This window comes from Ursus maritimus, unplaced genomic scaffold (assembly GCF_017311325.1).
Source record: "Ursus maritimus isolate PB19 unplaced genomic scaffold, ASM1731132v1 scaffold_3, whole genome shotgun sequence".
Classification (NCBI taxonomy): Eukaryota; Metazoa; Chordata; class Mammalia; order Carnivora; family Ursidae; genus Ursus; species Ursus maritimus.
Genome location: NW_024425563.1, coordinates 394931 through 412198, shown reverse-complemented (window position 1 = coordinate 412198; position 17268 = coordinate 394931). Strand labels below are relative to the sequence as shown.

Below are 17268 nucleotides of genomic sequence, written 5' to 3'. Positions count from 1 at the left end.
AATTATCTAGGCTATCAGGAATCAAGACACAGAAAGTAAATAAATGTGGGTCTTCAACAATTTAGTCAAATTCCACCAAATATCAGCTAAGAAATATGCTCATTGTATCTCCCACTTTAATGGGTACAGCTAAAGGACATTACAGGTCATTCACTATGACACAAATATAACACAAATAAGAACTTACCTAATCTGAAGGTCCAAAATAATTTGCCTTTTGTCCACATTTTCAGTGTACACTTTAACACCATTGATCCTAAGGGGCTGAAATAAGAGGCAGCTTATTTTAAAATACTTATTTAAAAAATAAACCCAAACTTTACACACAGTATAGGATGAGAACAAGCGTAGCACGAGGCTACAGGGACTAAACTGCTTTCACAGCATACTAGCTGCTTCACTTCGGGCAAGTTAGTAGGCCTTCGTTCTCCAGTGTTCTCATCTGTGAAGTGTGGATAATAATGGCATCTATCTAATGACGTTACTGTGAAATCGAAGGACATAAGGAGTGTGTCTGGTGTGCAGTGAGCGCTTAAAGGTCAAACCCCGTGGCCCTTTGTTTCTTCCAATTTACTCTGATCCTTTCCCTCTAACTCTGTTCTTACATGGTTTGAAACATAACTTCCTTTTTTTCCCTTTATGTCTTATAATTTTTCATTTCTTAAAATTTTCACAAAAACAGGGCTTTTAAGTAAATCAAAATACTGGCTGTAGGTATAATTTTAATCTAATCTTAATTTAATCTGATACATGATAGAAACATGATTGTAAAAAGAAAAGGCAGATTATAATAAATGTCATGTTTCAAGGACCCAGCTGTAACACCATTTCAAACCCTCCCATTTTATTACTTTGAGATTGCTTCTAGGAATGTTCTCAACCTCTTATTTGAGCATCAAACACTCAAGCTGAAGAAATTCCTTACCTTTGGAGTACTACAGCTTACTGTGACATTTAGGTGCCCTAACATCTTACCCCTCAACTAGCTGCAGGATTAAACTCTAAGTCTTTGGGGGCGCCTGGCTGGCTCAGTTGGTTCAGTGTCTGCCTTCGGCTCAGGTCATGATCCTGGGGTCCTGGGACTGAGCCCCACATGGGGCTCCTTGCTCAGCAGGGAGTCTGCTTCTTCCTCTGCCTGCTGCTTCCCCTGCTTGTGCTCTCTTTTACAAATAAATAAATAAATAAATAAAATCTTAAAAACAAAACTAAACTCTAAGTCTTTGAGCATCCACATTTCCTACTATCCTAGGTTCCTGGCCTTTTCCCTGATACTGGCTCAGACATGCACAGACTATGAATCACAGAGAACACAGTTCAAATCACTATGTTGAGTGAAAATGGGGTATAGGTGGCTTAAGACCTTTAGTTTAAATGTTTGCATTAGATAATATTCTCTTCCTCCACTTAACATGACATCTGAGGTTAGGAGAAGCAGCAAGGCCAACCCCACTCCAGATGACCAAGCATTATCCAACATAGGACAAACACCTGAAGGCAACAGAACTCAGCTGACTGAGGGATTCAGCCAGCACATCGGGTGTGTACAAAGAATCCTGCTCAAGGCTCTGCATGTTCTTCTGGCCTGTTCCTTCCTCAGATAGCCCGAGTTCGCCTGTACTTGTAAGATACCAGTGCAGTTAATAATGATGCCAAGCTGCCTTTGCTGAGTCAGCACTACTTTTAACATTCTTCCTGTTCTCCAAGGATAATCTTAGTATCAAACTTAAAGAACGTGTAATAGGAAGTGAACATAATTCTCCCTAAAACAAATCCAGCTGGGGTTAGAATTATAAATCTCCACAAACACAAGCATATCATCTTACATTAGGGGACTGCAAACATAGCCTGCAGGTTAAATTTAGCCTTTGGCTAAGAATGGTTTTTACATTTTTAAATGATTATAAAAGAAATGGAGGCGGGAGGAGAATATACCTCAAAGATCCTATGGGCTGTCAAAGCCTAAAATACATAGTACCTGGCTTTTTACAGAAAAAGTGAACCCCTGCTTCATATTCACATAGCATTCTACCTTGTAATTGTGTTTTCCTATCTGTTATCATTTTAGGTCAGAGAAGGTAAAATACATATGAAAGGTAAGTATTACATAGGGGTCTTGTGCAGGCACTTGAACAACAGGATGATCTGAAGACCTCACAGCTAAGAGGAAAAGTGACTACGTACAGCACATGTGTCGTCAGTGGAGACCCCAGATTTTGAGTAACTGTAGCTAAAATGGAGCATTCTGGGATTACAGGATGGGAATGAGCCCGGGGGCATGGACAAACACAACACAGCAACCAGGTCAGACACTCCTTGGCCACATTATTAAAACCCTGATGGTCTGAAGCAAGGACATGTGAACTGCAGCATATGGTGATGGCATGTTGTGTGGCTCTACTGTGCGTGCACTAAATGTGTGTAAACTGTGTAGGTGTATTTAAAGTACTACTGAATTCTGAATTTTCATTAGGCATACAAAACAATGTTACCTTGGAAAGTAATACAATGTTATATGTCAATTATACATCAATTAAAAAAAACGTTACCCTGAACTGTTGCTAATCACTGTAAACACTGACTTAAAAAAATAAAAGCAGCACCTAACCATAATCAACTAATTTAGATGTTGTCTTGAGGCTTTCACTAGAAGGAATATTAGGAATTAGCAGTTTTTCTTGGTATATGATTCTAATAACAAAATATATCTTTCCCTTCATCTATGTAATTAATGCGATTCTATAAGCCTGGAACTGGAGTCCTTAATTATTGTTTTTAAACATCTTGAGGGGGTAAACACCTTTAAGTTTGTTGTCAATTACTATACTTTTAGTATGAATTCACATATCAAACTCCCTTTCCAACTAGACAGACTGTGAAAAACTGTACAAAGGTAATTCTGACAGAAGGATGTGGGGTAGAAAGACATGATAGGAGCTGAGAGAAACCACCGAAGGAAACTGAACGGGCCAAAGACCACAGGGGAAGAAAGAGTGCAACGTGAGGACCTCCCAACAGGCAAGGGGAGGCGTCTCACATGAGGCAGAACTAGGATGAGCTGCAGAGACAGCCTGCTAGACCCTCACCAGGAGCAATTTTTTCTCTAGAAAGTAATCTGAAGTACCTTCATATATTTTTTGAAATTTTCACACCAATTCCACTGTGCGCACAAGTAAGAAGAAGAAGAAGAAGAAACTGACCTGCTGACCCACGTCAACTTTTGTGAAGCTGAATGTGCTAAGGTGGGTGTTTGCTCCCCGCACAGCCGGCTCTATAGTTTCTCGAAACAACTTCTCTATAAACTGGCAAATAAAAGGCCACATGTGCTTTACAGTCTGTAGAGAAGAACGAACTCACGTCAAACAAAATGCCGTAATAAGTAATAATGTGTGACGCACTAACACGTAAGAATGTATTTACGTCATCATGAAAAATTACACCTCTACAGTTTACCAGAATTTTTGAAAATTAAAAGGGGGGGTCTCCTTTTTGTTACGCAAAATCAACATGATCTGAATTTCAAAAATGTACTACGACAATAAACTACGGATTAACTAATATGTTGCAGAAATTAGTTATTTTGGTTAAGCATTCCATTTAAGCATATCAGCACATTTAAAGTTCCTTAGGGAAAAAAAATCAGAAAACCCTGTGGTTTTAGCCCATTTCTAAAAACCTAAAACTGTATAGATCTTAATAAACATTAATAAGTTTTCTTGAATGATGGACTAACTCCCGGTGCTGTAAGGCAATCTTTACTCTACATTAGTTTTTACTCTATAGCTTTAAGGGTATATAAAGTATGGGGACAAACATCTACTTTGAAGCATATGATCTTAAAAAATAACCTTTTTTAAATTAAAAATGATTATTAATCTATTACTAGGTTTCTTGGGAATTATTTCTCTTTTCATAATATTTTCAAAAATTTTGCATGTAATTATTATAAAATTAACTTGAGCATTAGTCAACCAGGGAAGTAGACACAAGGCCAAATACACAACAATGAATATATCATCGATTTTTTCATGTTAAAGACACAGTTTTCACTACTTAGGAAAGTAACGTATCAGTTATGACTCAGTTTTTTTTGAGAGCAGGAGCTAGCCCACTAAGTCCAAATGAGTTCACGTACTGTCAACATCCAAGTTCCCAAAAATGGAAAGAGGGCATCTCATCCTCTAACTCCCACTGATAATCTGGTATTTAGTATATTCTACTCTTACCTTATTTAGCCATTCTGCTCTTTCAGTGTCTGGAAAATGAACCTAAGAGAAAAACATACACATGACTTATGGACTCCCAGCAACTGTACATAAAATGTCATGCAGGCTATTTAATATTCTTATTGTATGCCAATTGTTTACCTAACGCTTCTTTACAATGCCGGGCCCTGAAGCTCTGCACAAGGGCTTCTGAGGAGAAACTGAAATGTGTGGTGTTCTGGCTCTTTACATCCCAATAACACTTTGAGGCAGAAAAGTCCACTGACAACCAATGCCACAGTCCCTTCTTTGTATCTCTGAGGTCCAGAGGAAAGCTCACTGGCATCTGAAACACTGGGAAGAGTATTCCACTGTGAGCTCTTCCTTTTTAAGAGATGTGCTTCTCCACTCCATGTCCAGCATTGCCATCAGTACTCTAGACATCTAGACTCTTCAAGAACCCACTTTTCCCTCTTACTTTCCTCTTTTGGCCCAAACCAGCTGGCAAATGCTTTTCTGCATTTGGCTCCTCTCACACCATCTCCCAAATGAATATTATAATTATAGTCCTCCATGAGTAGGGCCTGTATATTGGAGAAAATGAGTGTTTGCAGAGAAACAAACAAACCTATTTAGAAAAAAGGTGGAAAACTATGTTCTTCACTGTTAAAATAAAAACCCCTTGCAGAGGAAGGCTAAAGCTGTTTTGGGCAGAGAGTTTTCCTCTGAGAAATGCTATGTACTCCCTCAAAGAAAGAACAGCATGTAGGCCATACTAATGTTCTGAAAAGCGTATTCTTGGTTTAGATGTACAATGGGTCACAGGCAGTTCTGTAAGGGTGACTGTGATATGGTCAGGCAAATGTTCTCATTTCTGGAACTGCCACATTCACGTTCCTAAATAACACAGGCACAGCAACCAGTGAAAGACAAGCCTCCTACCCCACACTCTGGCTGAGAGGAGCTGGCCAGGGAATATTATGGTGGTGGGGGGCAGGGAAGTTTCCGAGAAGATGGTTCTCTTAAGAACCAAGTCCACCTCTCAAGCTTGGCCCTGAGGAACAAATGAGCAGCAGCAGCTGGTTCCTGGTAGGAGGCCACAGTCACTGAACCCTCTCATAGCCACACTGCTCCATGAGAGAGGCCACAGCAGTTTCCTCCTTTTCCTCTGTGTCCACGTGCCTGAGCTGCCCACTCCTTCACACCACAGGTTCAACATGCCTGAATCATGAGGGTGGGCCAGAGGGAACGGACATAATGTGTTCTAAGTTAGTCAGCTTGAATCCATTCAGGGACAAAGGCAAAGGGATGGCAACCTTCCAGAATTAAGGAAAAGGCTTAAGAGCTGGGAAGGATAATGCTCAAGGAGGCAAAGATCTGGGGAAGAGAACTGCTGGCAAAGAGTGCTTAAATCCAGAGGACATATCACTGTGGAGAGGCCTATCTGACCTGAGTGGAACTGTACTTTCTGCCAAGAACTTGAGACATTTGGGGGCTTGGTAGACCAGCTGGACTAGGGTGCAAAATGAAGCACGTGCACCTCCCCTGCAGGTTGTATTCTGCTATTTCTCCACATTATCGTGAAGTAGCCAGTACTCTACATCAGATCAGGAATGCAACGCGTGGTTGCCACTCCAGGGTACCAGGCCTTAAAAAGCAGGTGTTCAGCTGTGGTCCCAGGAAGCGATTTATTGTGAGATTGTCTTCCCTTCTGCCCCTGCCCCTCTGAATCCAACTAGCCACAACGGCGACAGGAAGGACCAGAAGCACAAGCAGAGTACCTATTTGGGGACAGCCAGAACTCTTTCACTGTAGATGTGTTTCTCCTGTAATTTGAGTAACCAACAGAACCGACAACTCTCTCCGCAGGCTTGCCTTTTCTGGTGCCGCTACGACTGCCGACACTCGCTTACCTGGAGGCCTTGCTCAGCTTCCCAGCCACACGAAGTCTAGCTCTAGAACTCTAGAACACAGGAGCCACATTTTAGTTACCTCACTCAAGGCCATAAACTCCTACATGTTTATCAAATGCGACATCAAATACCTGCCTCAAATCATATCTTCTCTGACGCACCGCCCCCAAATCTTGTCTTGATCACAGTCCTGTGGAATTCAACCGAACAATAATGGCTCCTTTGCACAGAAATATATTCTTCTTTATTTACTGGTTACCTTTTTCTTAACTTCCCCTCTCTGCCAGTTCTTCCTTACAATCAGCTCACCTCCATTCTAGACAACTTCCCAAACATGCCACCATTCACAATCACTCCTCAGCCCCACAGCAGTCACACTCCGGTTCTCTCCAGAAATCTGCATTCGTCACACATAACTCTGTTAAGGCTCCTCAGCTGCTCTGTGTACCCAACACCTCCCTCTCGCCCAGTGCACTACATACTTGTACAAAGGAATGAACTGTCTCTAGAGAGATGCTCTAAAGAGATGCTACTCAGAGCTGACAGAATGCTCAACACTCAACCTAATAACATTACTCCTGAGTCTTTGTGTGGACTTTGCTTTTTCAGAGACATCTATATTTGTGACTATTTAGAATATTACTGAATTTACTGTAAGTTCTTTGGGTTCTACTTTAATGTAGAATGTTACGTGAAGTGTAAAACCTCAATATGGTATTGGACTTAGATTAACATTCTGTATCATTCCACATTGAATAAAAATAACAACTATCCACATCATGATAATCCTTAGGACCACGTGGGCTTACAGATGACAGCAAGAACACATGATGCTAGGACGTGAGTGAGAGGGGCCCACACAGGTGATCCATAGCTTCAATTCTAGAAATCTTAAACTGCTGCTCTGCTTCATGAAGAAATATTCCCAATGTCAAGTGTCCTTTAATAAAATTACAGCAAGATGAGTTTAATCTGTCACTTAAGTTTTCCTTTTACCTGTTTTCAGATCTTTTCTTTGCTCCCAAACATTATGAAGTGACAGGATATGCCCCAGTTAACAACTGAAACCATCTGTGAAAACAAAGACTTTGCCTGTTGCGATTTTAGTCTGTGATGGCACAAATCATCACTCAAGGCAGACATCAGAATGCCCACCCCCCTGAGAACACAGCAGGCTCTTGGGGGGCTGGCACCAGCACCTCTACAGATGGATATCCCATGTTCCTCAGTAACCAAGAGACAGGACAGACTGAGGTCTTGCCAGAAACACCTGGGCCAGATGGGCTGCATCTTTTTCCAGTGAGCAGGGGGTAAGTGGTCAGTTCCTTGTCACTAACTGGTAGAGAGTCACCTGTTAATCCTACATACTTCAGAGAAACTTTCTCTGTAGTTTACGTGCAAAGGTTTTCCTTCTACTACTGAGGGGTAAAATGTGTCTGCAGTAGTTTTTTCTTTTCTTTCTTTCTTTCTTTCTTTCTTTCTTTCTTTCTTTTTTTTTTTTTAAGATTCTTTCGTTTCTTTGAAGAACTGAATTCTTGCTAAGTTCTAAAAGCCCATAACCAGGTATCCTAAGTATAATGCCTCACGCAGAGAAAGCTGTGACTAATCTACATTTTCCGCCCACTTCAAATTTAAGGAAGGCTCAAAGATTAGGGTGCTGTCTGGGAGTCTATACACACAAAGTTGTATGAATACAAATTTACTTAGAGACAAATCATCAGATTTTCAGAGTCCACAAAACCAAGAAGGTTAAGATCACATATATAATGAGGCGATCGATAAGCCTGAGCTCCCTTCAAAGCCCTTCATATAAAAGGTTTGGAGAAGCAGAACCTGAGTGAAGACAGATGCTGAAGACCCCATCCTTGGATGACTGAGGAACAGACAGCAAATCTCCCTCCAACTGAGTTCCTCGAAGATTATACTTGGTTGACATAATAAAAGTAACTGGTAACTGCTGGGCAGTATTATGTGCTGCTTTGTGTGTGGCCGGTGCTGTGGTGAGCTGTCAACACACATTCTCTGAGCTCATTCTTTTCTCTTTTTTGTGGATAAAAGACCTTGAATTTAATAAGGTAGACAACCAGCTTGCACAACCCAGGACACCGATCCACACCCTTTGTCCCCAGGCATTTGTGCAGATGTGCACGTGTGTCAACACAACTTCATAAATCGTATTTCTTCCTCCTTCTCATCCATCTGCCTTCAAAGTAGAAAAGGAATTATGTCAATGAGGCCAAGAAACTTTCCATCTCCCAAGTCACACATATGGATCCTGTGTTAATTTTCTCCCCCACAGTGCACCTGAACTATTTTGAACTATCCACCCAGTCGAGCAAACCAGAAATCTCAGAGTCACCATTACTACTGCCTCTCCTGCACTCCCTAACCCTGCCTGGTCAGCTCTTCCTTCTAAATCTCTATCTGAGCTAGTTCTTAACAACAAATCTACAAAGAGGAACCACTAACATCCCCAATTTACAGGATAACTACTAACTGACAGAATGGGGATGAAAAATCAGATTGGTCTGCCCCTGCTGTTGACCACTTCATTACTGAGGGATGAAAAAAGTGCTGTAGAGACAGTCAATCCACAGAGTCCATCGAGTTATCAGTCGGACAGATTCCCATCAAAGAGTAAAGCTCAAAACTCAAGTTATAGGCCTTAAATTGTATGAAGTACTAAGTCAGAAGTAGAGAATTTTGTGTTTAATAGTGATCTGTTTAGGGGCGCCTGGGTGGCGCAGTCATTAAGCGTCTGCCTTGGGCTCAGGGCGTGATCCCAGTGCTCTGGGATCGAGCTCCACATCAGGCTCCTCCACTAGGAGCCTGCTTCTTCCTCTCCCACTCCCCCTGCCTGTGTTCCCTCTCTTGCTGGCTGTCTCTCTCTGTCAAATAAATAAATAAAATCTTAAAAAAAAATAGTGATCTGTTTATCTAGACTCTAAAGGTCAAATATAGTACAAGTCCTGCAACAGAAGTCAGCAAGCACGACAGCAATTCACAATGAAGCACAACTACTAGACCCAGTATTTCACCCAAGACTAAGAAGAGAGCAATTTAAAGACTGGTTTTACTTAACATTTGCATGAAAGGGCTATGATATTTAAGTAGTGATGATAAAATTCCATATATATTCCCCCTGTGACCCAGCAATCCCATTTCTAAGCAATTGGTTAAATATGATAAAATGACTTCTGCAAAAAAGGTTACAAATGAAAACACGTGCCTTCTCTAACATTATTTGGATTCTCTAAGTTCACTGGTATTTTTCAAATTAGGTCGGCTGGTATGCTAGCAAATTCCTACTCATCCTGTCATACTTAAAGACAGAGTAACCCAAAAAGCTATTGCCTCTTTCCTGCAAAATACATACCAGTCCCACAAATCACCTACAGAATTTAAATTTATGTAATAAGGTTTCTCTACTCACCATCATGCACCAGAAGAGAAATACAGTTTGACTAGTGTGAATTCTGATTTTGTTACTGCATTTTTGTCACTATGCTATTCCTTAATCTACCGTACACATGTAGACTGTTCTTGTTGAAGGACACACTGAAGCAGCCATTTTTTGAGCAGTTACTTCTGGCTCTGTCCTCAGAGCTAGGGATATGACACACACTTAGACACACTCCTGTCCTTGGGAAGCTCACAGCTGGTGGAGTGGACTGGTGTGGAAAGGTGTGATCACTGGTCAGTGAGGGAAGACCTGGAGAGGATCTGATGCTGCCCTGTGAGCACAGCCAAACTGCCCTAAGAAATTTGGGAAGAATATAGTGTGTGAGATGGGTTTGGAAAAATTAGTTGGGGTATGCCATTCAAAGAAGAAACTATTCTAAGCAAAAATAACGGTATATGCAACTTACATGCTGGCTGGATTTGGAGATGGGAAGAATGGTAAATGCTGAAGCTGAAAAATCAGGTCAAGACCAGCCTGAAATGTTTCTTTCTTTTTTTTTTTTTTTAAATATTTTATTTATTTATTTGACAGAGAGAGACACAGCCAGCGAGAAAGGGAACACAAGCAGGGAGAGTGGGAGAGGAAGAAGCAGGCTCCCAGCGGAGGAGCCTGATGTGGGACTCGATCCCAGAACGCCGGGATCACACCCAGAGCCGAAGGCAGACGCTTAACGACTGAGCCACCCAGGCGCCCCAGCCTGAAATGTTTCTATACCATGCAAAGGAGTGCTGCTTTTATTCTACAGGCAATGGGTCAATGCTGGAGTGTTCAACAGAGAAATGATGAAGACTGGCATTCCACAAAACACTTGTGCAGTACCCCATTCTATTCTGAAACAATCAGAAAGAAGAAGGCAGAGAGAAACCACCTGCACAAATAAACTCTCAACACAAGTGAACCTGCTGGCACTGAAGGTCAAGCCGTCTCCTTGTAGCAGAATCCCAAGGCACTCAGTAATTCTGAGGTTTTTAATTTATAAGGGATTATTTCAAAGTGCCAAAGAAAAATATATCAAAATTGAAGAAAGAAATCTGTTACCAAATTTTAATTCTGTTTACTAAGTCAAAAAATCTGCTTCTCACTAATACATATTCATAAACATTTGCTTATGTTCCACCAAACAGAATTTAAAGTAGCAAAAACATCGAAGATAAAAACTGGGATATACAGAGAAGATAGAAAACACATTCCTAAATCACAGAAGAGTCCATGAACACATATCATTTGGTTTCAAAGCTTATCTTTGAACTTAAAAAAAAAAGCACAAAAACCACTTAAACCTCTTTTATAAGTCCAATTAAAAACAAGTTTTCGTATTTATTATTTATATTATCTCTACAAACTAGAAAGAACCATTGTATTATTACTTAAGTTTTGAATTATATTTAAAAGTCAACACTACATAAGAAATCTCTTTTTCATCTTATCTTTAAAAAGAACAAAGGCATATTTTGGATTCTAATATGATGTTGATACTACAAAGTTGTTTTGTATAAAAAAATATTAAACCAAATATACAAGGCAGAACATTAATTGTGTGCCAGGAACATACAGTATCTTGTTTAATCCTCACAACACTTTGAACAATGAGTGGTTCCAACCAACAGGTCATGAAACAGACTCATAAAGGAAGACTAATTTGTTCAAAGACACAGGGGAATAGGCTGGAGGGAGGAGACCCAGACTGGAGGGTTCTAACGCCACCCTCCCCCATTACACCTGCTGAAGTACAAGGGGTGCTGCAAGTTGGAGCACAGCCAAACTTTTCTAATCAAATCCATTTTCCCCATTTCTGAAAATTAAAAATATGGGCTAATGGTTAAAAATGAAGTTAAATAAAAGGACTGCATTTTTTCTTCAAACAGCACTCCCCTTGAAGACAATGTGAACACTCAGCACTTGTGTGGGCCATCACTGCTTAATCCAATGCTGGCAGAGGACTGGGCACCTGCAACTCCACAGAAGTACGCCAAGTGTGTGGAGTCCTTTCAAATTCCACTTTCGTTAGCAGGACTGAAACATGCAGTACAAATGCTGGGGACTCCTCCTTTTACTTAAAAAAAAAAAAAAAAAATCAAGGGGTGCCTGGGTGGCTCATTCGGCTCAGGTCATGATCCCAGGGTCCTGCTCAGTGGGGAGTCTGCTCCTCCTTCTCCCTCTGACTGCCCCTGCCCCCACCTGTGCGCTTGAGCACTCTCTCTCTAACAAATAAAAAATTAAAAAAAATAAAAGGAAAAAGACACGGTATCTTTTTCAAAAAAATCTAGAATAAGGTAATCATTGTCTGGAAAATATGAAGAAACATATCTATGGCACCGGAAGAATGACTGATGTAATATTTTTAAGTAAAATTAAAAAGATAAATGGGGGCGCCTGGGTGGCACAGCGGTTAAGCGTCTGCCTTCAGCTCAGGGCGTGATCCCGGCGTTATGGGATCGAGCCCCACATCAGGCTCTTCCTCTATGAACCTGCTTCTTCCTCTCCCACTCCCCCTGCTTGTGTTCCCTCTCTCGCTGGCTGTCTCTCTCTGTCGAATAAATAAATAAATAAATAAATAAATAAATAAATCTTTAAAAAATTCATAAAAAGATAAATGAATAAAATGATTATTTTGGAAACGAAATGTCATTAAACTTCAAACAGGAAACTGGCCGATTAAGTTCATCAAGTTCACTTAATCATATTCTTCTTCATCCCAAGAGATTTGAGCTTTGCTCAATTCTGCATCATCCTTTAGGCACTATCTCAAAAACAAACAAACAAATAAAAACCAACAGCAAAAATGCACCCAACACCAAAAAACTCACCAAATTCGTACTTGGAGCAATAACTCGTTCCAGTGAAAGAATTCTTTCACTACTTTGGGGGAAAGGAAAAAGGAATTCAATCCCTCTGGTACTGCTGTTCTGAGCATGCCTTTGGAACCGGGGTGGTGGGGTGGTGGGGGTGTTTCCCACCAGCACAAACCCAAGCAGCCACCCAGCACGAGTGAGCGTCGCCCACACTCGGCTATCCCAAAACACCAACCTTCCTACACCATGCAATGAGTTCTACCTAAGTCTGTAAATTGAAAAGACCTAAGCAGGAGTTTTATTTCCTTATCTAAAATTAACACTTACCTCTAAAAATTAGCACAAATGAGGCAAGAATAGGAAAACAGAACCATAGGTTCTAAGAAAACATGAGATGCCTACACTTCATTCACTATATCACAAGAGAAACTGTTTTCAGGAAACCTTTAAGAAATCAACACATACCTCTGCCCAGAAGTACACAGCAGGTTTACTTAAACAGATCTAACCTGCATTCAAACAGTTCACAAACTGGGGAGATACTAACTAAAAATTTTCAAATGTTTAATATTGTTTTGTCTGCATACTGATTAATTCTAAAACCAATGCAAATGGAAAAAGACTTGCAGCAAGTTAAAATTGCCCAGAAAAATTTTGGTTAATTCACAAATCAACCAAAGGGAATCCAAGGTTCCAGCGTATAGAAGGACTTGGGAGAACCCAGGATTTGGAACTGCTATCGAAGAAGGTGGAAGTATGGGACACCAATGCAAGAGTGTCAGAAATTGTTCTCACTCTCTTGACCTTGGATCAAGTGGACATCTACAATTCTCCACGTCAGTGCTTTCCAACCTGACAGACACAAACAACAACATATGTATGGCCTGCTGAGATAACGTGAAGGGATCTGGAGGAAAAAAAAAAATCACAATTTCTTCGAATAATTATGATGAGAAAAAAAAGCATTAGGGAAGGTATTAAGTACTGACATCGGACAAACTTCCAAATGAAAGGATTTCAAAGAATTTAAACTGTAAGTCAACAGTATCTTGCAGTGTACATGTTATCTCTTGGTAAACATATCAGCGAGGAGCTCTGAGCATTCTGACAGATTGGCTGCTGAACATATCAGCGAGAAAATAACTCAGATGAAAACTGGTGCCAGGGGTGCCTGGGTGGCTCAGTCATTAAGCGTCTGCCTTCGGCTCAGGGCATGATCTTGGTGTTCTAGGATCAAGCTCCGCATCAGGCTCCCTGTTCCGCTGGGAGCCTGTTTCTTCCTCTCCCACTCCCCCTGCTTGTGTTCCCTCTCTCGCTGGCTGTCTCTCTCTCTGTCAAATAAATAAATAAAATCTTTTAAAAAAAAAAAAAAAAAAAAAAAAAGAAAACTGGTACCAGCATAAATTTGTGCCTCCCAATTTTTTTATATTTAAGCTTCTTTACCTACTTCCCAGAAGGGTTATTTTAAACTACCTCTATCTTTCCTCACAATGATCAATTCCAATTTGCCCTACTCCCACCTTCCCCAGAGGCTCAGTATGCATGCAAACTGGAAAAACCAGAGTCAAGAAATCTTAAGACAATAATTTTTTCTAAGATACTGGGATGCTTTCTCCTAAAAGCTACTTCTACAAAGAAAGTATTCAAGGTTAAAAACATGAGAGAGGAATGTTTATCTTAGAACCTGTCAATCTTGTAATAAAATGTTAACAGTATGGTCAAATTAGTCATTTGGATGGTAAAAAGAAATTGCACGAAATAATTGGGTTTACCTGTTTTTAGTCTACATAAAAAGTAAGCAATCAACTAATTCACACAGTAAATAAAGCAATTAACCTTTTTCAAAATCCACACAGTTATACCCTTCTCAGGAGTTTGTGTTTGCTTCCTGTGGACTTCGACTACTGCGGAACAGTGTGATTTGATACACCAAAAAGAGCGCTACAGTACAAAGACATTAAAATACAACGACGATGCTGGAAAATCCACCTGTTTAAAGGCCTTCTACTGGGAAACATTTTCAAAACTCTCTTCTAGATGCTTTTTACATTAACAAGAAATTTCACCGGGGACTCTGAGAAGCACTAATATTCCTGCAGTGTTTACCTTAGACCAAAGGGGGTGATCACAATCACTTCTTTATATGCTCACCACAGACCTAACAGGGCAAATTTGTTGCTTTCTTCTGTGGTCTCAAACTCTTAATAGTTAGAAATAAGAATTGGCTGCTGACCAAAGAAGGCTGGCTAAAACCCCAACAGAAAGCCACAGGCGTGGACCAAACCTCAGCTCCATGGTCTCGAGACTCTTCCCGCTCAAGCAACGGCAGGGAGGGGAAGTACCTACATACACTGCTTACAAATGTTTGTTTAAAGCGTGTTTATCTTCAATAATTCATTACTCTTGTTATATGAATGACCACTACCTACTTTTGTAGATCAGGAAACAGTAAAATAAAAACTAAAAAGCTAGGTTTATCCCAGCACATCTTCTATAACTAACCAAGCTGTCTGAATCATCTGAAAGCCAATTCTTATTTCTAATTCACTAAAAGAATATACACTTTAAAGGAATTTTACTATGAGGCCTTCTGTAATTTCATGTAGTATATCTGCCATGTTAGATGTACTATTTGTTCATCCATTTATTTTGGAAGGGGAAGGGAGGCTTAAGTTTCAGTGCATGCATGGAATGACAGGAGAATTTAAGCCAGGGCTAATATTCAATGGCACAGTCAAGACAGGGATACTTCATAACTTCTATCCAGGAGAACAATTAGATATCCCTTCATCAAAGATACTAATGTCAAGAGATTTATTTAATGCCTTACATATAGATGCAGATCCATGGATATTTTTCAAAGACTTTAAGCATATTTTAACAAAATTCTAGTCATTTAGACATTCCTTCTGCAACTGCTAAAGAAAAGTCATACAAATTTTGTGACAAATCTTGATTTAGAGTTGAGGTTCTGGCATAAATTACATCAATCTTACAAATTAAAATGAGTCCAAGAATAGCAAACATGTCTTCTCATCTCTCTCACTCAAACACTTAAGACATTCTGGTTGTTTTTGGTCTTAAATTCAAATCAAATGCTACTATTCATATTTATATGCTTATGTTTTGACTGAAAATGGACCAGAAGAGAGATACGTAATTGTAGCGCTGAATTAATTGCACGTGTTCTGTAGACCACGTGGCATCGGTCCAGCTTTGTTCTACTCTTGAAGAAAAAGCAGCAGCAACAACCATAGGAGACCGTGAAGTCAGGGTGAAACCCCTGCAGCACAGAACCCACAGCAATACCAAACATCTGCACCGACTCAGAAGTCACTTCATGTTTGAAATTTTACTATGAATTTTTCATTTTCAAGAAACAGGTTTACACATTTCTAAGAACTTAATTTTATTCTCCCTCACAAACAGTATGTATTTGAAGCGTTTTGAATGATGGCAAAGATATTTACAAACCCACAATCTACCTGTTTACTCTTTTTATTCCTTTATTGGTATGCAATGAAGAACAATAGATAATCAGGCACCGGAAAACTTTAGGGCTTTTTCTTAAATATAATATTTTTACTGGATGTTTGAGACCAAGATTCTGATACATCCCCCTATTTTGCCTGTTTGTCATCAACTGTGATCATGCAATAAAAAATACTTAAAACCAAAAACCAAAAAACCCAGACCCTCAGTTTTGTTGTTACAGTGATATCCCAGGGAGAAACACCATGGCTCACTCTACTATTCTTTCTTTTCCATACAAGAGACTTAATGACGGGGAATCTCAGGGGGAAAAAGTCACAAAAACTTTTGTACATCTCTTAATCAAATCCTGGGCCCTCCACAATTCTCCCTAGAAAACCCACTAGCTTATTCACTATAAGTGCATCACTTCACACAGAAACGATAATTAGATCACTAATTTATTCATTATATGTGTGTAACTAAATATAGAAATAATAACTGGATCCCAAGATCACCTTCAAGAATTTCTATTCTTTTCTTTTGAAATAATTACAGACATTGCATAAAGCACCGAATGGCCCTATGTGCACTTCACCCAGTTTCCCCAATGGGTGTATCTTACACAACTACAGTGCACCCTCAAAACCAGGAGGTGGACATGGTATCTACCACTTATCCATCAATCACCCATCACCCTCTCTCATTTTCTATCACTGACCTACCTCTATATTACGCAGATAGTCAAAGTCACAAAAACCACATAGTCTGACTCTATTTACATGGGCTGTCCAGAACAGGTAAGTCTATAGAGACAGAAAATGGATCAGTGGTTGCCTAGGGCTAGCCGGAGAAATGTGGAGGGAACAGGGAGTAAGTGTTAGTGGGTATGGAGTTTTTTTTTTTTGTTTTGTTTTGTTTTAAGATTTCATTTATTTATTTGAGAGGGAGAGAGGGAAACAAGTGGGGGGACAGAGGCACAGGGAAAAGCAGACTCCCCACTGAGCAGGGAGCCTGGTGCGGGGCTCAATCCTATTCCAGGATCCTGAGATTAGGACCTGAGCTGAAGGCAGATGCTCAACTGACTGAGCCACCTGGGTGCCCCATGGTCTGGAGTTTACCAGAGGACAAAATCATTCAATTAGATATTGTTGATGGTTCCACAATGCTGTGCTTTACTGAAAAACTATGAATTATATATTTTAAGTGACTGAATTGTATGGTATGTGGATTATATCTCAAACATAGCAGTTAAAAAATAAAAGGGAAACAAAAATACCATTCCCTGAAATACACACTGTGTTACCACACTTCATTTATTTTATTCTGATATTTCCCAAAATAATATCAAAACCAAATGAGTAACTCCAGAGGCTTAGAGATAAATTAGTAGCCTGAGTGAGAGCTCCCTGTTAGTGGATTAGCCA

The 17268-nt window shown here is 40.0% G+C and overlaps 1 protein-coding gene across 4 annotated transcripts in view; it reads right to left on the bottom strand.

The window, feature by feature from the left end:
• ESYT2 (extended synaptotagmin 2) overlaps positions 1-17268 on the bottom strand; it is an 80994-nt gene that overhangs the window by 47910 nt on the left and 15816 nt on the right. For all 4 annotated transcript variants that reach the window (XM_040643745.1, XM_040643743.1, XM_040643746.1 and 1 more), the window contains exons 2-4: positions 4224-4265; positions 3198-3332; positions 188-264 (exon numbers count right to left, since the gene is read on the bottom strand). In XM_040643745.1, coding sequence (XP_040499679.1) covers positions 188-264; positions 3198-3332; positions 4224-4265 — 254 coding nt within the window. The remainder of the gene's footprint in view (positions 1-187; positions 265-3197; positions 3333-4223; positions 4266-17268) is intronic.